This window comes from Chelonia mydas, chromosome 19, assembly GCF_015237465.2.
Source record: "Chelonia mydas isolate rCheMyd1 chromosome 19, rCheMyd1.pri.v2, whole genome shotgun sequence".
NCBI classification, from domain to species: domain Eukaryota; kingdom Metazoa; phylum Chordata; order Testudines; family Cheloniidae; genus Chelonia; species Chelonia mydas.
Window position 1 is genome coordinate 5,391,789 of NC_051259.2, and position 25,769 is coordinate 5,417,557.

The 25,769-nt window shown below is 42.8% G+C and overlaps 1 protein-coding gene across 3 annotated transcripts in view; it reads left to right on the top strand.

Annotated features, from left to right (window-relative positions):
- SMAP2 (small ArfGAP2) overlaps positions 1 to 24,596 on the top strand; it is a 36,805-nt gene extending 12,209 nt beyond the window's left edge. For all 3 annotated transcript variants that reach the window (XM_037881564.2, XM_043532203.1, XM_043532202.1), the window contains 9 exons: positions 11,906 to 12,039; positions 13,332 to 13,417; positions 15,397 to 15,475; positions 16,050 to 16,136; positions 17,858 to 17,939; positions 20,311 to 20,417; positions 20,551 to 20,716; positions 22,123 to 22,442; positions 23,477 to 24,596. In XM_037881564.2, coding sequence (XP_037737492.1) covers positions 11,906 to 12,039; positions 13,332 to 13,417; positions 15,397 to 15,475; positions 16,050 to 16,136; positions 17,858 to 17,939; positions 20,311 to 20,417; positions 20,551 to 20,716; positions 22,123 to 22,442; positions 23,477 to 23,602 — 1,187 coding nt within the window. In that variant the 3' untranslated portion in view covers positions 23,603 to 24,596. The remainder of the gene's footprint in view (positions 1 to 11,905; positions 12,040 to 13,331; positions 13,418 to 15,396; positions 15,476 to 16,049; positions 16,137 to 17,857; positions 17,940 to 20,310; positions 20,418 to 20,550; positions 20,717 to 22,122; positions 22,443 to 23,476) is intronic.
- The last annotated feature ends 1,173 nt before the right edge of the window (positions 24,597 to 25,769 follow it).

Below are 25,769 nucleotides of genomic sequence, written 5' to 3' on the forward strand. Positions count from 1 at the left end.
CTGACAGAAGGACTGACTTTATTGATGAAGTCCGTATAGGAAGGCTGCATTGGATGAGAGTTAAAATCAAAGGAAGAAACTACATTCCTAATACAGTAGAGATCTTTACCAAGAAATGTCTGAATTGCAGCAGCCCCTTCTTGCTTCCATCCACTTGCAACAGCAAGGAAAAGAACCTGTCTGGCTCAGTTCTGCTAACCACCTCCAAACCCACATGTGACAACTACAGGTGTGTGGGGAGTGCTAGACACATGCCTGTGAGCTGCTAAAAATCTTTCCAGAGAGGTGTACTTCTGAGTGCTTGAATCCCTATATAGTGATGCTAGAGGACTAGTGCATAGCTTCACTAGATTGCAGTATACAATACCAAATGCACAAATACTTGAGAAGAGACGGAACTATTGCCACTTGACAAGTAAATGAAGCAGAAGTGTTGAAGTATGAGTGCAGCTTAATCCAACTTCTCCACTAATTTAGTCACTTCTTTTGGTCTAAAATTTTTAAAGTCTCTTCTGAGGTGCAAAAAATGCATAATCCCTATCAACTAAACTCTCTAGCGTCGCTAACCCCTGGTTGGTTGTCAGCTTCTGACCTGTCTTTTTCAGTCTTGGTAACTGGTGGAATTTGTCCTTGTTTCAAGATTCTCTTTATAAACCATGTCATTGGCTCTATCTGCTTGAGACCTTCAGTTATACAAAATCTGATGCATTATTGGACATGACCATGTGCATGTATCCTGAGGGGGGAGAGTCCTGGCTGTACTAGCAATTGTTTTAGGAAGCCAGAATTACTACTTGGCAGCTCCACTGTCCTGATAAGATTAAATACATACAGATGCGATAAAGAATAAGTCAGTGGAGCAGAGTTCTTGTAATATATCTGATTCTGCAAAAATTGTAGTCGTGGGTTGAGCTCTTCATGACAGAATGTTACCAATATGTCTCAGGTTACCAGGGAAACTTTCAACCAACTGTCGTGTTAACGCCAACAAATCTGAACCCCATGGAACTTCTGTGAAGGATTTTCTTTGGTGGAGGCGATGGTGGGTGGAGTACCTAGGATGTATGTTATAAACAGCAGAGAGAACTTCTGATTTACCTTAAAATTAGCAGCTGTTCTTCCCAAACCTTGCCCCTTATGCCGACAAGGTGTGAAACGTGATAGATGTATGTGCAAACAAGAATCTGGTCTAGAAGTGGGACTTGCTTAGTGTTCCTCATTCTGCATAAACAGTGCGTAGAAAACCACGTCTCTGGAATGTTACCACTCATCTACACAGTGCAGTAACGCACAGCTGTGTGGTGGGGATTAGTGCGCAACATGTTGGTGCACGTTCTAACTGGCCTGTGTAGATCCTGCTGGCGCACGCCATCGATTCCGCAGACAAGCCCTGAATCTCGCTCTTATGTTGCCCAACTCTCCCCATTAGCCCTTCTTGACACTAGATCCAACCAGGGGGGATTAAAATCTGATTTAAATCATTGGGTTTCTTAAATCTCATTTTGCATTTGTACTTAGTTTTCCTAAAGAGGTTCATTCTCCTGGGTATAACTATTGAAGTATGTTGATTTGCAACTAAATTTGGTACTTTCTTTACTAACCAGGAAAATACATACATCTGTGCACTTAAGGAATTTTGTAGTTTGACAAACACAGAAGTTAAGAAACTGAATAAATGTGTTAAAGTATAGTGAATGACACACTTGTAAATCTAACCTGTTGTAAGCAAAGGAACTTAGGCATGGCTAAGCACCGCAACACTCAGCATAACATTTAAGTGCCTAGGAAGTGACTGGGATTCACAAAGTCTGAGTTAGGTGCCTAGGCTCCCTACACAATATTTGGAGTGGAACAAAGAGTTTATGCTGCTAGTAACCTAGCATAATGATAGGTTTCAGAGTAACAGCCGTGTTAGTCTGTATTCGCAAAAAGAAAAGGAGTACTTGTGGCACCTTGGAGACTAACCAATTCATCTGAGCATAAGCTTTTGTGAGCTACAGCTCACTTCATCGGATGCATGTATGCGTCCGGTGAAGTGAGCTGTAGCTCACGAAAGCTTATGCTCAAATAAATTGGTTAGTCTCTAAGGTGCCACAAGTCTTCCTTTTCTTTTTGCTAGTAACCTAGTCATTCCTCAGTTAGTTGGTTTAAGGCAGTGCTCCGAAATGTTAGCACCTGGAACAATTTTTGATGGTTGAGTAAAATCTCATTCAGTCTTGTATCATCCTGCTAAGGGTGGGCAGATGCTGTATGTGCCAGTAAGTAAATTTTGTGACAATTGTGCAGTTTAAAAAAAAAAAAATCCTTTAAAGTTGACCTGCGAAGGAAGAGAGCTCCTCAGAGTGGCTTCTTAAAGTCAAGCTTCTAGATGTTTTAGCCAACTTCCTGAATGGCCTATTGTTCAGTCTCCAAAGTATCCCTGGCTCACCACATTGTCAACAGGGACTCTTCTGCTTTTGCTTCCTCATATAACAGCAAGTTCGCTCTTTATGCAAGAGAAGACGGGAGCTGAGATTCTGCTTTGTGTGATGCATAGTGGCAGGGAACTGGACTAGATGACCTCTTGAGGTCCCTTCCAGTTCTGTGATTCTACGATATCTGGATTTTAAGAGTCACTACCTCAACTTACCATGGGTCACATCATACTTCAAACCAACTATCCATAGATGGGGGAGGGACTTATATAAGTGTGTTTCTTTCAGTTAAGGTAGGGTGACTCCTAAATTCTAATGGGCTTGCATTAAGGACATAGTTTAATCATCTAGCGCCTTTGTGGGAAGCTGGGGAGACTGCATTGACTGTCCTTGTAGAACAGTGACAGATTTCTCAATCCTTGGGCAGAAGTGTACAGCATACCAGACTGGTGCAAAGTGAGTGTCTGCATGTGCGAGGTGGGGAAACCCAGAGGAAGCTGCAATCCGTAAAATCGTGAATTCCAGTCAGTCCTCTTACGCAATATCATTTCCAGAAGAGAAATTATAAGTCAGTGGAAAGTACTGGGGGCTCTTTTTAAAAAAAAAAAAAAAAAAAAAAAAAAAAAAAGAAAAAATTCTGTTCATCAGTTGGCTGACTGGAAAGCAGGAAAGGGGAATTTATTCAGTTCTAGCTCAATGGAAAGTTTCCAGTTGGCTACCAGTGATGGCTTGTACTAGCTGATGTGGGTGTTATCTTACTGGGATCTATCCCGCTGCCTGCACAATTTCCCACATAGTCTCTCCCACACATACTGTTGAGGGAGATGCTTGCAGGATGTCTGAGTCCAACACATGCAATAGCATTGGCATGGATCATTCAGTCCTTGCAGCACATTTCCCTCTCACAGCTGGGCTTTTGCTGGAGTAATTGCAGGCAGGGAGCCGGCAAGTTGAACAATTGTGCGCACAGAGATTATTTCATTAGGAGTTGAATAGCTAAGCTCTCTCCTTCCTGTCCCATGAAAGCATCTATTTTACCTCATCCTCTCTCTCCCCCTCCCCTTCTCTGCAGTCAATTTCTGCTTATTCATAAATGCCTTCAGGGTTATTACAGAGGAAGTTGGCATAAGCAGCTTGAGCCAAAATGCCATGTGCTGAATAGAGGAGGGCAAAAAGTGAATCCCTCTAGGGTTTTAAAAATGAAAATTCCCTCAAATGGCATTCTCTGTGTGGGGGGGGGGGGGGGGGGGGGGGGGGGGATGATAAAAACCAGTAAAATGTATATGAAACTTAACTAGCTAGGGGGCTTTTAAAGAGTGTTTGGGTTTTTGTTTTTTGTGTTTTTTTTTTTTTTAAAGTAGCCTTCTGGAAAAGTGCTACATACAAGCAGTTCACCTGGATAGTGCCTTGTGTTTTCTTGTGTGTGAAGGAGGGTGTTGGAGTTAGATTTTTTTTTTTATATATATAAAACTGGCACAACTCTTAATTTACAGTCAATATGTATTTTGATGAGGGTTGGGCACTGGCTGACAAGACTAGTAAAGGAACATGGAGCCTTTAACCCTCTAGGTTAAGGCTTCAAATCCATGCCACTAGTAGTAGCTCTTTATCCTATGGTCCACATGCCCCTTCACACCTAGGACTAATTGGGATCTGTGGTGCCCTCTTCTGGGATTGCCAAGGACTGAATGAACTATAGAGATACCTACAATTCACTCCTAGAGGTGGCTTTCCATGCAACCCATCCCTGGGTCAAGAATGAGGCCCTCTGGTATTCCCAGCTGTCACGGGAGGGGGCGTAGGCAGGGTTAAGAGGGTATGGACTGGCTTCCTTTAGCCATCTCTCACTCCATTTTGATCCAGTTCCCTTTCCCTAATCAGTATAATGCCAAGTTGCCAATTTCCCCTTAATTCTTTGTCCACCTCCCAACAATTAGCAGCCTCCATTTAGGAGACTCCAGGGACATGTGTGAGGTTGTGCAGGATAGTATATTGGGAAACCTAGTCAGCATCTGAGTGGAGTGTGCCTGGCTCTAACAGGTGCCAAGTCCATCACATCTGTGAACACTAAATTTACTCAAAACACGAAATAAAAGTTGATCGTGGCACCAGGCTTCCTTCTATAATACTAGATGATAGAGCCGCCAACTTGTAACTTTGTGCACAGGAGAGCAGGTGCTCATTAAGATCTTAACAGTTTTACAGCCATCTGGTGGCTGTAATTCTGCCAACCTGTTCGGACCTATGTTTACAATATAGTGTTGATCGCTCTATTTTCTGTCCATCTGAATTATTCATGTGAACCATTTCTTTCAATAAAAAGAAAAGGAGTACTTGTGGCACCTTAGAGACTAACCAGTTTATTTGAGCATAAGCGTTCGTGAGCTCACTACAGCTCACTTCATTGGATGCATACTGTGGAAAATATAGAAGATGTTTGTTTTTATACACACAAATCATGAAAAAATGGGTGTTTATCACTACAAAACGTTTTCTCTCCCCCCACCCCACTCTCCTGCTGGTAATAGCTTATGTAAAGTGATCACTCTCCTTACAATGTGTATGATAATCAAGGTGGGCCATTTCCAGCACAAATCCAGGTTTTCTCCCCCCCAAAACAAACCCACTCTCCTGTTGGTAATACACATTGTAAGGAGAGTGATCACTTTAGATAAGCTATTACCAACAGGAGAGTGGGTTTGTTTGGGGGCGGGGGGAGAAGGCTCACCTTGATTATCATACACATTGTAAGGAGAGTGATCACTTTACATAAGCTATTACCAGCAGGAGAGTGGGGTGGGGGGAGAGAAAACCTTTTGTAGTGGTAAACACTCATTTTTTCATGCTTTGTGTGTATAAAAACAAACATCTTCTGTATTTTCCACAATATGCATCCGATGAAGTGAGCTGTAGCTCACGAAAGCTTATGCTCAAATAAATTGGTTAGTCTCTAAGGTGCCACAAGTACTCCTTTTCTTTTTGCGAATACAGACTAACACGGCTGTTACTCTGAAACATTTCTTTCAATGTTCTTCAATTATTTGGCAAGTCAAACATTTTTCTTACTAATTTGGTTTTTAAAGTGCTTTTGCGATAAATACGCTAGGCCAAATTTTACCTTTAGTGTCTTCTGTAGTTCTGGTGAAAACAATAGGATTGTACAGGTGGAGACAGGATAAAATGTGGCCTCTTACCTAATGCTCCAACTCCTAACTCGGGTGGGCAAACTACGGCCCGCAGGCCACATCCGGTCCTCCAGCCGATTTAATCCGGCCCTTGAGCTCCCGCTGGGGAGCAGGGTCTGGGGCTTCCTGTGCTCCAGCGGCTCCAGGAATAAGCAACATGTCCCCCCCCCCCCCCCCCCCCAGCTCCTATGTTCAGGGGCAGCCAGAGGGCTCCTTGCACTGTCCATGTCCACAGGCACTGCCCCCTCAGCTCCCATTGGCCAGGAACTGCGGCCAGTGGGAGCTGCCGGGGCAGTGCACAGAGCCTCCTGACTGCTCCTAAACATAGGAGCTGGAGGGGGGACATGCCACTGCTTCCGGGAGCCGCTTGAGGTAAGCGCCGCCTGGAGCCTGCCCCAGTCCTGATCTCCTTCTCGCCCTCTGAACCCCTTGGTCCCAGCCTGGAGCTCCCTCTTGCACCCCAAACCCCTCATCCTCACCCAAGAGCCTGCACCCCCAGCCAGAGCCCTCACCCCCTCGTGCACCCCAACTCCAATTTGGTGAGCATTCATGGCCTGCCATACAACTTTCATACCCCGATGTGGCCCTTGGGCCAAAAAGTTAAGACAGTGGTCGGCAAACTGCACACAGAGCAATTAGCAGGAAGCGTTTGGGTGGATAAAGGCTGCAGGAGAGGCATACCACTACTTCAGCGATTCTTGTGGCTACGTTGACAGATGCTTCCAGGGCTGGGATTTTGCATTTTCCCCCCAAAAAGTTGTTTGTCTAAGGTAGAAGAAGCAAAGCGTTATCCCAAAATATTGTATATCTTAATTTTGTTGTTCATAACCTATCTAATCCTATGCCTCTTGCATTAAGTTCCCAACTGAAATTGCAGGTCACTAGGATAGTTTTAACTTTTTGCATCCTCTAGTTTCCTCAAAACTAAATTCTTGTAGGACCTAATTCCGTTCTGTAATATTCTCTGAACCAGTCCATAAAGGGGCTTTTGCGGATCTAATCACGTTGCATAAACAGCAGCAGCACTCTTGATGTTGACTAGAAGTACAGAATATAAACAATATTCTCTTGCACCATTTTGTCAGAGCTGGATGTTTCATGTGAACAACTTCCTCTTTTTTTAAGAATCCCATGATTACAAAAATCTGCATGGGGAAGTATAAGACTTGTTTGCATTTACATTATCGGGCTAACCTTAGCCCCAGATGTTTGCAAAGCTAAGTATGTCATGGAAATTAGAAACATCAAAACAAAAACCTGTGTTAGCCTTTAAGGAGTAAGTAGTGACTGTTGCAATTGAAGGATCAGTGAGGATGTGGAGGGCAATATACTTAGTCTTGCATATTCATACTCCATTTTGTTTGAACAGCTGGACTCTGCCCAGCATTTCGTAAAGGGTAAGCTGTTCAGAACAACCTAAATTTGGCCTTCTTGCTAAGACAAGGGCTCTCCCAAGCAAGAAGTCATGTAATTCCTTCCATCTTCCTTAGTACCTGAGAAGGAAGGGTACTGATTGACATTAACTTTAATATCCTTTGGCACTTTATACTTTGCTGTGTGGCCGCTGCTTCAATTGTGCAAGTCTAAGCTGCCCTTGCATTGCTATTGACAGGCTGATGCTTGTGTTCTCCCAATCACTAATGCTTTATTTTTATAGTTACTCTCTTTCCATTGTACTGAGCCTTGCCTGTGTCAACCCATCACAGCTCTTTCAGCAGACAGTTCCTGCTGCACACTGCAGCCGCTCAGTTTACAGCGTTGCCCTTTCTGCCCAAGGGGAGCAAAATCATCTTCCTTCTCTTTGAAGAGTTAACATTATCTCGATGTAATATCTGAACTTACAATGAGACTAATCGATTACTGCTTTATGCAATAAAGAGCAAAGGTGAAGGTGCATACCCGGCATTCACATGCTTTGCCCGCTTCATAGGGCTGGAGGAAAAATGCAATGGATGTTTGATAAAATATTTAGGCACCTTTGTGTGTTTGGAATGTCTGTGCATGCTTGTAAGTCCATCACAATAGTATTGGAGCATCAAGGTTCCTAACAATGCATTTGAATCAAAATGTTAGCCTTCGTTCTAAAAAGCAGAAGAATGTCTTTGTAACGTTTCTGCTTTGCTTTTTTGATCTGCATTTTTTTTCCCTCTGACATTTCATTTGCTTCTCTTTCTCATCTCATTTCATTGTTCGTTTCTGTGCTCTTAGCAACAAATAGGGGAAACAAGTCTGTTACCTCAGAGGACAGCATCTGCTGCTACCAAGCAAAAATATTGGCAACTAACAGGATTTTTGTAGCTTAAGTATTAATTTAGAAAATGTCAATTAGCAGAAAATGCTTCTAAACTTTCAACTCTATATGTGTTCTGGATTTTTCCTGAGCTTGGAACTCAGAATATGGTGGCAGACGGCTGTCATTTTAATACCCAGTCCTAGCTGTTTCTGATCCTACCTCCTAAATGAAACACAAAAGTGATGAGCGAGGGACATAGATCACTGCAGATGGTACTGCCAACAAGAGCACTCTGTTCTCATCTGGTATAATTGTGTAGAAGGTGAAATGGCCTTAACTAGCACCATGGGACACAGTAACTAGAGGTTACTATGGCCCCTGATGTACTATCTAGTTTACTATTAATCCGTTTAGTCCTATAAACACTAAATATAGCCTAGGGTTTAAGTTTAACTTAAGTATAACCCTGAAAAATTCCTGTTAGTTACCTCGATTGAACAAAGTTAGTCCCTAAATTAGAACGGTCTGAAATGAGACATAAAAATGAAATCTATAAATGGGACAGTTTTTATTAAATAAGAGGCACTTGTAAATCTGGCAACTGGGCACTGGGATTGCAGTCTTCCTAGTTTTACTGCTGACTACTGGAACACCTTCAGCAAATCACTTACCTGAGTGCCTCTTTCTCTGATACCAGAATACTTACCTACTGCAAAGGGGTAGTGGGCTTTCCTTCCTGAATAATATATCCATAGTGCACTGTCGGTGCTTCTATGCCATTATTGTGTGATGGCTATTAGGTGTCCAAAGCACACTTTGCTTCACATTGAGGTGTTCCTCAGGAACTACTTTTTGAGTTGGGATGTGAAGTCCAGAAATGGCCTTTTTAAAGAGGCAGTTAAGAGAGCAATGGTATTGTAGACTAGAGATTTCCTACTCATTGTCCTTGGAACTTTGATTAAACCATACAATGTCAGCTGAAAACATTAGCTTTCCTTTCTGTATATGTGGTTCTCAAACTGTTCTCCGTGGGATAAATTCCTCCATGTTGCTTGTTTGCTATTCTGCTTGGTTGACAGCAATCAGTGTGTGACCACAGGGAGGCCAGAGAATAAGGAAATGCTGCTAACCCTGAAGGCTGACTCTACCTAACAATGGTGAGAAGTTCCATCTTCTGAAGGATTTTTCTCCATGAGTTCCCCTTCCTCTCACAAGCTTCCTCCTGAATCTCCGCTGGGCTTTCAGGTCCTGCTTTCTAACCAGGTGCAAGGGAGTTAATTACCCTGTTCCTGAACAGATATTTTGATGGAGTAGAGCCCCTTATCTAAAAGTGTATGCTGCAGTTTTCTAAATGAAGGAGTTCAGTGACTAAAACGGTCTGCTCTTCAGGGCAGGAACTCTGCCTACCTCTGTCTGGAAAATGGCTACCATGGTTTGCGCATACCTATAACATAATCTTGCATTTTCTCTAAAGTATTGAAAGGGGGCTAGCAACTGCTGGGGGGACAGGGTGTATATGACATTGTCTAAACTTAAGTTTTGCTACTATGTTGTCAAAGTTAAAAGCAGCAAACTCCCCTGGTGTAGGTGCTGTTATGTCCTATATAAAAGGGCTTGTACTGGTATTATTTATTCCAGTTTGGCAAAGCGAAATAAGCGGCTTATACTAGCATAAGTGTTGGTTTAAAAAACAAAACAAAAAACACTCCCCTTTCAGACAGGCCAATAAAACAGTTAGTGTATACGAGGCCTACTTTTTTATGTTTTCCTGCAGGGGTGAGGAATGGGAAATCAAACACTTTATAGTTGTCCAGTGAATGGCTCACTGATCTACTTCTGTATGCTTCATTTAATTCCAAGTGGAAACTACTTCAGCGAGCTCTTCTGGTTTGGAATTCAGATTCAGGAGGAGAGGGTGTTAATGTTCAACAGCTGTCATCTGTTAGGTGCTAATCTGGCCACTTGTTAGTGGAAGATACCTTCCGTTATATCAAGCATAGCTCTGCTTGGCTGGGGTGAGGAGACTTTTTTTGCAAACTTTTCTTTAATGAGCAAGTAAAATACCTGATTTTGTATTGCATCCATCATTTTGATGTAGGGCGGGCCAATAAACTTTGTATGATTGGTGGTCCTAAATTTGTTTTCAGCATTGTTGTAGATTTGTTGGTCCCAGGATATTAGACACGGTGGGTGAGGGTAATATCTTTTATTGGCCCAACTTTTGTTGGCAAGAGACAAGCTTTCGAGCCATACAGAGCTCTTCAGACCTGATGCTTGTCTCCTATTTAGCAACAGCAGTTGGTCCAATTAAAAGACAAATCCTAAATTTAGTCTGTTTTAAACATGGAATATCTCTCCATTCAGAATCCTGATCTTTCAGCTGATTTCTTTTTAAACTTCCAATTCTTATTTATGCATTGTCTTAAATAAATCTGATAGATCTGAAAACTCTCAGGAGGGAAGAGAAGGCATTGAGTTTGATCCAAGCTTTAGCACTGATTGTGCGCCCAGACTTGTTAACTTTCATTCAGGTTTGAAGAGCATTAGCATTACTAGAAGTAACAGAAGGGGAGGAAAAATACAAGGTTTTAAATAGTAAAGTATCTACATTGGCACACAACCGTGTATGCAAGTCTTGAACACTTCTGCTTTCTAAAATTACACAACTTTCCCGTATTGCCTTCTATCTACTCCTGTATTTCTTGAGCAGGTGTTATTACTAAGTGTGTGGGTATCTACTCTAAGTGCTCCAGTGCATGCCTGTATCAGTTGATCACTTTTTTGGCCTGCCCGCCTTGATACTGTGTGTGAATTTACATTGCATGAGGTACGGTTTGCAAACCAAACTAGCTGTAGGCTAGCTGGGCTTTTGTAAATATTCAGCAGGCCTTTGGAACTTGGGTCAAGTCCATCTGTGGATTTTGGAGAACTGGCTGTGCTCAACAAAGGAAGGTTATTTCCAGAGTTGTTCATGCCTTGAAACTGGCCTGATCACTTCATGCTGGCAGTGATAGTCAGAAACTTCAAATGCTGATCTTTCTGGAGAGGAGTTGGGATGGGAACAGTAGTGTGAATGCCACCTGGTGGCAATGAGTAGCAGTTTACGAGGCTCTGTATTTCACTTGGCAATGTATCTCCATGCTTATTTCACAGAAAGATTAACGTTCTAGTTTACAATGAGTGAAATTAAACTTGTAAAGCTTTCCCTTGTTTTTTCCCAGCATGACCTCCCTTCTTCCAAACCTTGGAGCTCTCCTGTCTGTTGAAAGTTGCATGTTAACCTTGCATCTAAAAGCAAAACTGTCTAAAGACTGAAGAGTAAACTGTGTATCGACTTCTCTCTGATCACAATCCTAACATTCACTCTGCCGAAGGTGGAGAATCAGTCAGGAGAACGAATAAACTGCTGTTCTGTACTCGTCTTCTGCTGTAACCTAAGCAACATGGCTATATCTCGTACAATACATTTTGTTTCTTTCCAGGAGTAGAGGAAGACTTATAGTCATGTTCCTTGTCTTAAGGTCAAATAACTCAAACACTAAGGTCAGCTCATCTTTGAGCAGTGGTGTTTGTCTGGCATAGTCTGATAGCGAAATCTGGCTCTTAGGTAACATTGCCAGTAACATTAACCGTCTCGCTCCATGCTAAACTTGAGATTTTGAACCCACTCTCCAGTACAGGTCTAGTGGCTGGACACTAGCTGCACGATATCGAAAAGGTCACTTAAAAAGAATGGGGGTTAAGCGAAAGGATGTTCTTGTGGTGCATCCTCTCTCTGCACCCCGGGATTATTCTGGTTTCACTTTGAGAGCGTTCTGTTTTGTTACACCAATAATCCAGATTGGAGGGGGAAGGAGGAAACATAAAACATTTGTTCCCTAAGTCTTACACTTGGACCTGTCTTTTTTTTAAGAGAACACACTGCTAGTGTCTAATCCCAGTTTCCATTCTAGATGAAAATGCAAAATCATCAATCCACAGTTCACTTGGTGCAGTTTCTCATAAGAGATTGTTCGTGGCAGTGGGGATTTATGAATGTGTGCATGACTGCCTCTTTTGATGTCCTTTTGCAGGGCCACGATGGGCATCCTGGAATATTGGCGTGTTCATTTGTATTCGCTGTGCTGGGATCCACCGGAATCTAGGAGTTCACATATCCAGGGTGAAATCTGTCAATCTCGACCAGTGGACTCAAGCGCAGATACAAGTAAAAATGGAGCTGGACCATATAATGTGAACAGAACTGTTGCTCTGGCAGAATGGGATTCAGTAAATCTTAAAATACATGTTAAACTGTCTGAGAGAGTCCAGTGGAAGGAGAGTGAAAGACTTCTTTAAACGATCACCAAAGCTGTCCTCCCTATATGGTTAAAAAAAACCACACACAACACTGTGCTGACTGACTAAAATAATGGCCTGTAGGAGTGTGACAGACTTCCCTGAGTTAAAAACAGGCTCTGGTTATATTGATAAAACATTTGTCCGAAACAAGTAACTGCTTAGATAAGCATGCACTTGTCTCTGGCTTTAGTTGGTGGGTCTGCCGCACCTACTTTGGGCTGTACAGAAGGGAGATCACAAATTAGCCAAGCCTGAAAAGGTGTCTCATTGCCCTAGCACAAACGCACCCCTATGCGCCGGTGTGTCGTGTTTGAGTTTGGTTAGCCCTGGAGGCTGATAACAGCTGTTGCAATAGGAATCCTCTGCTCAGCCAGCTCTTGTTCTCACTCCTAAACTCTAGCATTAGATAATTCTCAAGTCTTATAGCTATTTTTCCTTTAATTGGGATCTCAAAGCTTATTTCTAAGACTTTATAATGCCTCCAACCTAGAAACCTAGTAAGGCCTCCAAGCTAGAAAGGCTGTCTTAAGGAAAGACTAAGCACTATGTATCACATGGCATACAGACAGCTAAAGAGCAGGAGGCAAGATGGGCACAACCCTAATACATGGAAGCATGTAAATGCTGGTGAGGGAGAGCTACCTGGGGTGGAACTAGAACAATGGCATGGGATTAAAAAGTGTAGGTTGACTATCGGGAAACATTACCAGTCAGGCTTTGAGTTGCAGAATAGTCTCCCAAGGAAAATGGTGAGTCTTGGAGATGGAAGGACCAGTCCTGCACTGCTCAGGGGATACACTGTCTGACTTGATAGGGTTTTCTTTTCTGTATGTTCTGAGTATGAAATTCCCCCAAGGATGAAAACCTCCCTCGTGCACCTCGTGTGCAACGAAGCTTCAAATCTACAGGGTCTCCTGGCTGCTCAAAAGTTTAAGGCTCAGTTTATTCCAGTTAAGTGATGTTGAGCACTCTCAATATTTGGGTTTTCAGTCTGCTGCAAAGGCACAGAACAGGCTTCAGAGATCTGTCTAAAAATATTTCTGCTAGTTTAATAGAGGAGCTTAAGACTCTTGGAGGGCAGCCTTGCACCATAGGTCTGTATGACAGAACTTTCGTATGCTGAAACAAATGGCTTACAATCTCTCTTTTGAATTGCAGTGTATGCAGGAGATGGGAAACAGAAAGGCGAATCGTCTCTATGAAGCCTACCTGCCAGAGACCTTCAGGCGGCCTCAGACAGACCAGTATCCTTTCTTTCCCTGCTACTTGGGAATATAGGAGACTTAAAACCATGAAAAGCCTCTCTACAAAAAGGGCAACTGCTCATCTTTGTGCCTGAGTGTCAGCCATGAAAACAAGTTCCTAGCTAGGCACCCTCTGTGCAATGCTTCAGATTTAATACGTTACTATCTTCAATGGAAGAGCTCTGAGTGATCCTTGCTAAGCTCTGTAGAGAGTTAAGTAAAACCAGTCTGTTACAACTTGAAGCCCTTGCATGGCATATGCCTTGTCTGTTCGCTAACAAACTGAAGGGTTGAATTTCAAAAGCACCAAGGACTTTAAGTTCCCACTGAAGCTGGTGGGAGCTGCACGTGTTCGGTGCCTTTTGAAAATGTTTGAACATTTTAAGTTAGAGAAGGTCTCCTAGACTGCAGGGGCATAGTGCTGTAAATGGAGTGAGAAGCAGGATTGTTGCTCAATGGTCCGTTTGTTTGTAATATAAAAAGATACCCTGGGAGCCTGTCTTCAGTGTTATGTCTATACAGCAACTAGATACCTGCCTGTGCCAGCCGATTTGGGCTCACAGGGCTCAGGCTGTTTCATTGCTGTGTTGACTTCCAGGCTGGAACCTGGGCTCTGGGACCCTCCCACCTTGCAGGGTCCTAGAGCCCAGGCTCCAACCCGAGCCTGGAAGTCTACACGGCAGTGAAACAGCCCCGCAGCCTAAGCCATGCAAGCCCGAGTCAGCTGGCATGAGCCAGCTCTGAGTGTTTCTTTGCTGTGTAGACAGACCTTCAGACACATGGGATCCCGTATCTCAGAATGATTTGTGCCAATGCAGGATTGTAAGGAATGTGTGCACAAGGTAGATGCTACTTAGTGTTGGTGCTAACAAATGACTAGATAAATACTGATCTTTATTAAAAACTTCTCTAATAGTTACTGTGCAGTTTTCTTAAAGTGCAATAGAGCAAAGAGTCCTGTGGCATCTTATAGACTAACAGACATATTGGAGCATAAGCTTCTGTGGGTGAATACTGACTTCGTCTGATACTTAAAGTGCAATGTGGCCTTCGCTAGTAACTCTGTACGTAACTCCTTTCTGTATTGCTCATGGTCTTTAGCAAAGCTTACTGGGCTGTGGCATCTTGCTACAGTGGACCAAGAAATGACTATTTAACTTGCTCTAATAAAAATGTCACCTGAGGAGGCAAGGAAAGCCAGCACGTTGTATGGTGTGTGGATCCCAGCGAACAGCAAGTCAGCCATTGCTAGGAAGGAATGTTGGTGAGGAAACTGCCTTGAACAAAGACAGTAGCTTAAGTTAGGTCTTAGCCATTAGAAAGCATATTTTTACTTTGTTTGCTTGTAACCCTTCCTGTCTTGGTATCATGTAAACCTATGACTTTTTGTTAAACGTGTTTTACTGTAAACCGGTGCTGTGCTGTGATTGCGATAAGTATTTGTCAAACACCAGTTGAGCTGCAGTGTATTGACTCTAAGTTCATTGCTCCGTTATATCTTTTGTGAATGTACAGTGAAAGGGACTTGTGGAGAGACACATCCGAGGAGCTTGGAGGCTAGAGTTCACTGATTGTTAACTGCTAGGCAAGGTTAGGACTGGTAGAGGTTCAGGGAGTTTGCTGGTAAGGAAGGCAGACTGGTGTGGCAGGAAGCTGACACACAGGCTAATCTCCAGCAAAGCTCACTCTTGCTGAGGCAGGGGTTTAACACAGTGGCCTCATGGCTCTGGCTATCCCCAGCAGCTTGTTTATATAACTTTAGATCTAATAACTTCACCCACTCACTTCAGGAGAATATTTAGCATTGACAACTTTGACACTAATTTAAAGGAACAAAAATAAAATTACTGTTGCAAGAGAACTTCCTTAAACTGCCATTATTTTGTGGTCACAAAAAGTGTTTTGTTGAACTATTTAACATGTGTCTATATAGACAGCTTCAACTTTTGAGTCATTCATCCTTAACCAGCCTCTTGCAGAGCAGTGGAGGGCTTTATCAGAGACAAATATGAAAAGAAGAAATACATGGATCGAAGTCTTGACATCAGTGCACTTAGGGTTAATCTCTAGTTCTAAGAACTTTTGTGTAGAAGACCAATCATAGGCTTGTAAACGCTGACCTGATATCTCTGTCTTATCCTGAATTTACTTGTTATCATAAAATTGTCTCCAAAACCATCAACTGACAAATGTACAGGGCTGGCCATCTTGACTTATTCCTCAACCTGCAACTGAGTAAATTGCATTTTCAATAGTGCCACAGACTTTTTGGAAGTATTTCTCTTGTGTTGGGAATTTTAACTATTTGGAACTCTACTCATTCTCCAAAAGCAGGGACTGTCTCATGGCCATTCTGCAGTTGTATCCTGTTACAGCTCTAAATTACCATGTGTACACATGGCAAAACTGGTTTTAAACTATTAACCAAGGCACTGGGGAAAATTGGTTGCTGGCTAAGGGGAGGTGTTTATAAGCCAAAGTAGTTATCTAACTAGCCTCTACTTTTCATGTTGGTAAAAGGTGCAGTTCATTACGAACTTGCTTGGAAAAACTCTATTTCTATTTTTATTTTAACTTCCCCATTACTATGGCCTGAGCTTTGACCCTCACTTTTGTTTGATTCTTTGTACAGAAAGAAAGAGATGACAAATGGAAAAGGAATAGTGAGTCAGCATCAGAGAAGAAACTGGAACCTGTTATCTTTGAGAAAGTGAAAATGGTAAGGCAAAAAGTACAATCATGGGTCAATTGTAAAGGTCTGTCTAGAAAGATACAGGGGTTTTTCAAGTGTAGTAGAGATGGTACAGCTTACTATGGAAACATGAGATTTTTCTGGTCTCTTCCTATTAGGAAGTTTAATGCATTGAATCACGCTGGTGCTCTGTGTATTTCAGTGTCTTGTCTATAACAGGCCAATACCAGGTGCTTAGAGGGGTTCATCCTTCCCCCCACAATTTACAGACAGCTCTCAATCACAGTTGCCATTTCTATGTATTCTCCAACCCTGGGATGCTGTTTGTCTCTTCTCTCCCATTCCTGTCTTGTCATGGTTTATCTAGTGACTATAGCCCTGTGTTGATACCTTCAAACCCTAATTTAACAATAAGAAATTAGTCTTTTTGTGGCACTTCATCTCCAAATAAGGGCTGCTCGTTTCTCCTGGATCAGTTTACTTTGCTCAAAACAATGAAATTCTTGTTTTTGTACCATTCCTCTCCCCACCCCCAATAAGCGTGTAGTAGATTCTAGCTCCCTTCTTTATAGTAAAGGCATGTGACATCTAATTTTGTGTAACCCCACAATGACTTTTTCAAGGGACCGAGTCTTATTCTTCTCCCATCTGGCTAACTGCGTTTTACTAGCTAATAAACTGAAGTGTATAGTGGTTCTTGGTATACCACAAGCCGCTTAGTTTGATGTTAAAACCTACACTTGTATTCAGTAATGGAAACTGAAAACATAAGACTAATCCTTTTCCAATTAGGGTAAATTCTGCTCCACTTAAATCTTAACGCTATTGCAGTTACTTCCAGGACAAAGGCAAACAGAATAGCAGAAGCAAGTAGTCAAACTCCCCCTTTGGCTGTCAGTCCTGATGCTCGTTCTTAAGCGATAATGCCTGTCAGTTAAATGATAAGTTGCATACATAGTTGCGGAAGTATAGTTGGAGCATGGGTTATCAGCTGAAGTTCAGAGTGCATACTGGGCAAGTGTTCACAAATACGTAGCTTTCTTGTCAAGATAAGTTGTGTGTCTTGACTGTCCTTCCCATTAACTTCAAGACGGGAAATGCAGGACAATACTCTGGAGGTTTGGGATGGGATATGTTTCAGAAAATCCTAGTGTTTACACTAAACCTTATAATACCAGAATGGTTCTATGATCCTGCTCAGGGTTTTCTGAAGATACTTCATATGTGAACATGCAAATCTTGTAATATCATATCTCATCTGGCAATAGTTCAGAGTAGAAGGGGCAAATGCTGGGAAGCTTTAAGTCCCCTTCTGGCTGATTTTATAAAATGTATAAAGTATATGGGACTCTGAGTTTTCCAGGGATCTGTCAGCAGTGATCAGAGATTCAGCCCTATCTTTCCTCTTTAGATAAGTAACTAGATCTAATGACTTTTGTCTAGTATTACTGTGTATTTATTTATTAATTATTAGACTTTGCTTGAGTATGGCAGAAGAGTTATCCCAGTTCAAGATACAAGCACAGCACGCCGTCCAATTTGTTTACTTGATTTGGTAGGAAACTGAGCCTGACTCTTTAACTGCTTTAACTTCAGTTTTCAAAGTGTGTAACCCTGTCAATTTGAACTGGATCAAATGCAGTCATAATTCAAGCCCAGAATCCTTATCCTTTCCTTTTCACAAAGGTTAAGTAGAAGGTTTGAACAACTGCAAGATTTCTGGATTTTAATATTGTCGTTTTTTTTAGCCACAAAAGAAAGATGAAATGCAGCCACCAAGAAAAAGTCCCCCTAAATCTACTGAACCTGTAATGGATCTGCTAGGACTTGGTAAGAGAATGTTCCAAAGCATGTGACTCTCTCTGAAAAGTATTGAGTAGTACAGAATGGTCTTAAATGTGGTGCCCATAGGTAGGTGGCAGCTGCTAAAGCCCATAATCGTTTGGGGATATATTCTAGCAAGGCAATCTAGAAGGCTATCTAAATTACACTCTTTTTTCTTCTCTTTCTCTCTCTCCTCTACCGGCCCCCCTCCCCCTCCCAAAAAAAGGGGGGGGTGGACAAACAAACCTTTTTGGAAGTAAATAGTTGAATGGCCTCTGGGAATGAGTGCGCCTGCCTGTTTCAGTGAATACTTGCTGTCTCCCTGGGTTAGAGCAGCCTTAAAAGCTCACTTCTCCCACCACTCCCTAAGGTGAAGGGAACTTTCTAACCGGAAAATCGGACATGACATCATGATGCAGGAAGGGTCTCTTAGCCTTTAGGCTCTTCTTAAAGGTACTTGCCAATAGTGCTCTGAGGAGGCGGTAGCTATCCCAGGGTGGATTGATTCAAATCCTGATTGCAATCAGTGATTTAAATCTGCTCGCTGGAAACTTTGATTTAAATCATCAGTTGTAATCTTGTTTTGCATCTGCACTTCACTTATTTTCCTAAAGAGGTTGATTCCTATTGGTTGATACCATTTAAACATGTTGACTTGCAATTAAATATAGCTGTTACACTAAATTTGGTATTGTTTGCTAATCGGGAGGGCTACATTATATCTATAAACATTTAAGCATACACACTTATTTAAACATTTGCAGCTTAACAGACATTTATTCAGATTCTTAATTTTTACATTTTATTAGAAAAAAATTATCCAGCACATTTAGGGTTGTTTTATTTAACTGATTTATTTAACAAAGGTCGTATCTGTCGTCAGTGTATTGAGCAGTGTTTCTGGTCATCATGGCCTTAAAGATTTAAAAACTAGTAGCTCCCATCCTCTTCTATTCACAGATTAGAAGGGGTGGGGCTGGGGAATTGTTTTTTTGTGCTTTTTTTAAAATCCCAGTCGGTTTCTCAACTTTACAGGAACTAGTCATTGAACTAAATTAACTGCAATGAAAAAAATATTCTCTGTACCTGCAGAAGAGGCTACTTCTGTCAAAAGCTGACTTAGCCAACTCTGGTTCCAGTTACTTAGCCAGTGACTTCTACCAGTTCAGTGGTTTCAGTTTCTTTAAAACTTCAGCTGTAAACATGGAATATTTTTATGTAATTGACTTGAATAGACCTGATATAAGTTTAGGCCTTAATATGGGTTATCATTTTAAATTTAATTTTAAATATTTTATTTTAAAAGGAAACTGTATTTAACTTTAAATTAAATAAAAATCCTTTAATCCACTTTAGCATGCTATATTACAATGGGTGAGGATTACGGCTATGGAAATTACCTGTGGTATCTAGGGCATTCAGCACACATACATTTTTCCTATTATAGATGCCATCTTTTGTGATGTCCTTTGGGCGTAGACGTAGCCTATGGGCGTAATTTTAGCTTTCCAAGCAGTTTGATTCTTTAGGAATCTAAATATAAGTGAAACTAAACAAGTCAACTTTCTATCCCAGAGGGGTGTAATCCTCCCTGCAAAACTTTATCCCAGTAACAATATGCCACCTAAAACTGAGATCGTATGGCCCTATGCCCCAGCAGAGCACTCCTAACCTTGCTCTTTGGTGCACGAGTCTATTGTGGTTCAGGTTTTACAAAACGTTTTGCAGGTTACTTCTGAATAGCTTTGTGCGTGAGGCACTCCTGCCAGCATAAGATTCTCTCGGGGTGGCAAACGGTAGTGCTAAAGATCCATGCTTCAGTGATTCCTAATCAAGTTCGGGGCAGAATGTGCCTCTGAATGCCGCAGATGGTGATTTGTGAAGGGCTCGGAATAGAAACGTGAGTTCTAATAAGACTTGTAGTGCTTATTTCCTGCTGCAGGTGAATGAGGGAAACATAACTCCCAAGAGTAGCTGAATCAAAGCCCTCCAGTGCACCTAATGCAGCTCCAGCACTTGACGTTGCAGCAGAAATATCCGTGCACTGTCCTCTGCACAGCAGCTGTGCTACGATAGCAGGACGACGTGTGCAGCAGTCATTTGCTTCCACCCGCGCCTGCTGCTTTGAGTTTCAGGAGGGGTGGCGGTGGCTCAGCATACGGCAGGATGCTTTTTGTACCCAAAGGGCTTTTGCTGCGCTGGGTGGGGAAGCAAAGCAAAGAGCCAAGCAGTGGGCCGCTTGGGTCACGTAGGGCTCCACCTTAATCTGCAATCCCTACACATGGCAGCTTATTTGGCAGACCGCTCGCCACCTTACCTCAGCTGGCAGGAAGGCTGGCTAGCCATATTAGGCGTCTAACCTTTATATGTCTCTCAGATGTTCCTGTGACCAGCACTGTCCCAAATGGAAGACCCAGCAGCAGTTTAGAGAAGGATCTAGATCTCTTTGGTTCCGTGGAATCTAACTCGCTCTCTGACTCCAAGGTGAGTAGTGTGTAGTAATAGACTTCCCCAAACACTGCCAGGTGGCTACATTGAGCACGGAGAAGGCCTGCATGTTTTCATCCTCAGTGTTCACAAAGGTGAGCCTGTCACGGTCGTCTTTGTTTCTCCCCAGGTCACTGGCTCTATGCCAACAGCTGGAAGCGCTGGGTCTGTTCCTGAAAACCTGAACCTTTTTCCTGAGCCAGGAAGTAAAGTGGAGGAAACGGGAAAGAAACAACTCTCTAAAGACTCCATTCTTTCCCTGTATGGTTCTCAGACACCCCAGATGCCTGCCCAAGGTACTGCACGTCGTGGGGGAAGGAGGGAGCGAGCTAAAAGTTTTCTGCCACTGAGTGGGATGTCCTGAGAGCTTTAAATTGACAGATCTGAATTGCTTCTAGTGCAACCTTTTTGGATTAATGTGAGACCTGTTACAAGTGGGCAGGTATTCCTTGAGGAATTCCTTTTTGTTTTGGGGTGTAAAATGTACAATCTATGAGCTGGCTCTGGCCCACAAGGTGTATTTATGTAGCCTGCAGAATGTATTTGGACTGTCCAGATTGTAAGCTCTTTTTTTTTTTTAAACAAAACTCTAGCCCTCATGGTTGTGAAGAAAACCTTTCAGGTGTGAGCCAATGCAGTCATATCTTCAGGCAGCTTTAGGGGGTGGACTCCTTGTCCCCTGTTAATCTCATCAGAGTGTCAACTCTACTTCATTGCCAGCATTAGCTATTCACTTGCTGATCCTTTTAGTGGGTGGAATGGGGAAGGGCATGAGGGATGCCCACCAGTAGGTGGGAATTGTGTGTTTTAGGGAAGGAAATGGAGGGAAGAGCTGGAGATTCACAAGAGGAGGGAAAGAAACCAAGCAGATAGAGCAGAGGCTTTGAAGGGGAGCATATTTCTCACTGATCCTTACTGAGTGAGATAATAAGGTCCTGAATAATAATCCCCAGTTTAGTTCCTGCATACGGGCCCCTTGATCTGTGTGCAGACTTCCCTTTGACATTGTGGATTTCTGCTGTGTCTCGAGAGTTGTACATAGACCTCCTTATACCCCCGTCCATGGGCAGTAATTACAGGGGAATTCTGCCCTGTCCTCCAAGTAGGTCTGATATCCCTGTTCTTGATATTTGCATTTAAAATGCTCGTGATATCTCCTCGCTCTAGCAAGGGTATCGCTATGCAGTGACAATACTGAAGTGCAATTGCAATTCAGCTCCTTTAGAGTTAGCAAGAGGAGCCTTTGTCCACGGATGCCTCTTCCTCCCCTGATTTCTTGTGTCCTCTAGTCCTTGAGTTTTATTCATCCTGTTTTGCATGCTTTAATACCCCCCTCCTCCCCAGAACTGCCAGTCTCCTGGCAGAGGACAGATTACATTTGGATCCAGTTGGTGCCCTGCCCCCTGCTCAGGAGTCATGGTGATCAGAGGAACTTGTCCCAGGGATTGAATATGCTGCATCTACGTTGCGTGTGTTGGCCCGGGGAGTAATGGACCAGAACTGGAACTCCAGTCTGCAGAATACTAGCAGTCGGCCAGCCCTATATTTCTTTTAAAAGGACCTATTTCAGTTCTTGCAATAACAAATACGTGTGTGGCAATTCTGCTCAAGGCATGTGTCAGCCAAATCCCAGTTTCCCAAAAATCAGCATTGAGTGTATTTTTTTCCCCCTATGGCCACTTACCTTCTTGCCCTATTCCAGGAGCAATGTTCATGGCCCCAGCTCCGATGGCATACCCTGCAGCGTACACTGCCTTTCCAGGTGTTGCCCCACCCAGCAGCATGATTGGAGGCATGATGGCCCCGCCAGTAGGAATGATGGCACAACCAGGAGCTCCAGGGATGGTGAGCCCCATGGCTATCCCGGCTGGATACGTGGGTGGCATGCAGACAGCTGTCATTGGCGTCCCCAATGGAATGATGGCAGCACAGCAGGGCGGGTACGTTGCTGGCATGGCCGCGGTACCACAACCAGTGTATGGTGTGCAGCCAGCTCAGCAGCTTCAGTGGAACATTGCGCAGGTGAGAGGGACGTGTTCCTGCTCGAATCAAGGTTTAGTATTTGCCTTTCTTCCGAGGATCTTAAAATGCTTCACACATATGAAACGAATGATAGCAGCAGCCTGGAAGGTGGATCCCTTCTTGGAGATAGGCAGACGGAGGGACGGAAAAAGCTAAAACTTGTCCAGGGTATCTTAGGACGCTGGCAGAGCCAGGAGTCTTGGCACCTAAGCCCCATTCTAGTCACTTGTCGTGTCCTCCTTAGCATCAGAGCTTTCTCCGTGGTGGTCCAAATTGCAAAACCATTGTGCAGTTTGGTAAAACCCCGCCCACCAAACCTCAGAACTGAAATAAACGTGCTCCAGCGCAGAGCTCGGTCGTTTAGCCCAGGGCTGGAATAGGAGGTGTTGCATGAGCAGACGGAGTTGCTGCCATTGGAAAGTTCTCACAACTCTCAGTGCGGCCTAGATGCCAGCAAGGCACAGGCGAGAGTTATTCCATGACTACCACGTCACCCAGAACTGCAAAGAGGGGAGCTGGCTCCAGATGAATCTTCCTGCAAGCTTCTGCTCTAAGCCCCATTGCCTGTGTTATGTCTGACTTCATAAGAAGTTGGCAGGGTATGATACTTCTGTACTGGGATAAATAGGGTGTGTTTTCAATCTGGCTGTAATTAGATTGTATGTAATAGGCCTCTAGGATACTGTAGGAAATGACTGTTGCCTTGTCTTTGGCCTTTCGTTTTAGCAAAATACATTAGATTAAGCTGTCGCTTCTTCAAGCCTCTTGCCAGAGACGGCTGTCAAGCAGCAAGAGCCAGACTCCGTACCTTACTTTTGGTTACACGGCTTTTTCCCCCTCTAAGACTTGGATCCTCGGCACGTACTTAACGTGAAGTCTGTGCTTTAGTCCCATAAAAGTCAATAGGACTATCCCATGTGCTGAACTTTAAGCCTGTACCAAGTGCTTTCCTGGCCTGGGGCCTAGATTATTTATTTTTTTCCTGCTGTGTTAGAATGGTTTCTCTGACCTGGCTTGTCTCCTTTCCTTCTCAGATGACCCAGCAGATGGCTGGGATGAACTTTTATGGAGCTAATGGCATGATGGGATATGGACAGTCAATGGGCGGAGGAAGTGCCCAGGGAACCAATCAAACCCTCAGCTCTCAGATGTGGAAATAACCCTCTTCCTCCCCTGTATTATGACCACTTTTTTTTTTTTTTGGCCTTTTGTTCTGTTTTAAAACTGCTCCATGAGACATTCAGGGTTTGTTTCTGGCTCCCATAACTGAGACCCATCTCTTCCTTTCACTGTCAAAACCACAGGGAAACCTCAGTGACCAGAACACCACTTTCAACTCCTGCATTCAGCACAGTGAAATACAAATGCTCTTGGGGGCACGGTCTCCCCCTTCTCGGCATCTCAGGGGAGGGATGATTGAGGTAGCTGAATTGCATTACGTTACTGGCTTCACATCGGGCCTTTGGGGAGTTGGATTTAAATAAAATGGTATTGGTGGGTTTTTGTTTGCTAAGGGAAAGCCCCTGAGGAACTGGATTTTAATCCAACCTAAATCTTGCCACCTCAGTTCTTCTCTCTTGCTGTGGCGTTCTTTCGAGCTGAGGCCTCTCTGTGCTTGGCTAGTCAATCTTCATTGGAACCAAAGTCATGTTGAAGACCCCTCCTGTGACCAAACAGGAGTGTCACACAAGATGGGACGCACACTGTGTTTGGATTGTGAAACTTTGCACTTCTTCAGAGTGGCTTTTTCTGTCTAATCTGTGGTGTTGATGTAATTTAAAACAAACCAAAACAAAAAACAAAAAAAAAAACTTTTAATGAACTAACCAAGATAATTAATTTATAGAGGGCCAAGAGCCCATCACAAGTATTTCTTACACTTTTAAAATTACCATGACATCCTAATTTATACTTTTTTCATATCTGTTTTTGTTCTTGTGTAGTCCCCATCCCCAGCTTTCTCTTGACATTCTGATACCGAAGCATAGAAGGGGGGGGCAAGGGGGCAGGTTTTTCTTGTCCTTCACAGCCACCTCACTAGAAAGCATACATTTGAAAGATTGCATCAGCGTGAGCAAAAAAGTGCGACATACTTGGTTTACTTTATCCTGTGTATATGTAAATTCCTTAATAAAACATTGCAGTGAAACATCAGTTGACTTCATATTCTTTTTGGCTCTTAAATATTTCATTTGGAATCTGTCAAATCACCAGTGATACAATGAGGTAATCACCTCTGGGTTCAGGGGTTCAGATCCCTAATCAAATGTTTGCTCTCCCTTTAGTCCACAGTGGGAACATGTCTACTTTATTAGACTAGAACACAAATGTACTGCTTATCTGGCCCAGGATTCTAAGGGCTTGTCTACATGCAAATTTGGACTAGTTTAACTAAAAGTGACTTGCAAATCAACTGAGTTCATACAGTGTTTGCACCTGGTTAACAAAAATCCATCTACCTTAACTAAATTGTGCATACAGCAAGGCAAATAAAACTTGAACACTGTACACACAATTCTGTTCTCTCTGAAATACAGCCGTCTTAACTGTCAGGGTTATAATGCTGTAACCAGATCCTCTGATAAGTTTTTAATATCTTAATGAACCTTAAAGAATCTGGTTTCCCACAACTTTTCAAGAATGGATAAATTTAGGTGATCTTTTAAGTTCCATCTTTGCTCAGTTTGTCAACAGTGCTACTATGTCTTTTGCAGATGAAATTGACACACTGAATTTGCAAAATTTGTCGTCTTATATTTTTGCTGGTAAGTCATTGTAGATTCGTGGATAATGCATGCACTCCTATTGTGGCAAAATGTTCCAGAGCAAGGACCCCTTGTAGGAAAACATCCTGCACTAATATTTTTAGTAAACTTGTAGATGGCAGGGTGTCAAATTCTCTGCACCGAGGAAGTGGCAGGTGGAAAATGTGATGTGAAATCATCCACTCTGGTCAGCAGTTGCTGCTTCTGTATTTAGTGAACTGCACGTATATACAGTAGAAATGAAAAATAGCCTAAATTTCAGGGTGTTTCTACAGGGCTGGTGCAGAGCCTGTTGTGCTGATGGCATAAGGTTTGTGGAAAATGAGAAACAGCATCAGAAAACACACAAAATGTAGTGAAGGCAAACTCTTGAAACTTCCTTTATCCTGTAGTACAAGAACCAAAGGGTCACCTAACCTAAACGATGACATGGATATGAAAGGAAATACTTTTCTGGGACTGGATAATAAAGGCAAATACCTTGGTAGGAATATGCAGTTATTCTAGATGAGAACTTTGAGTGCTTTCAGTTCTCATGCCTTAGGATGCTACCTGAACAATG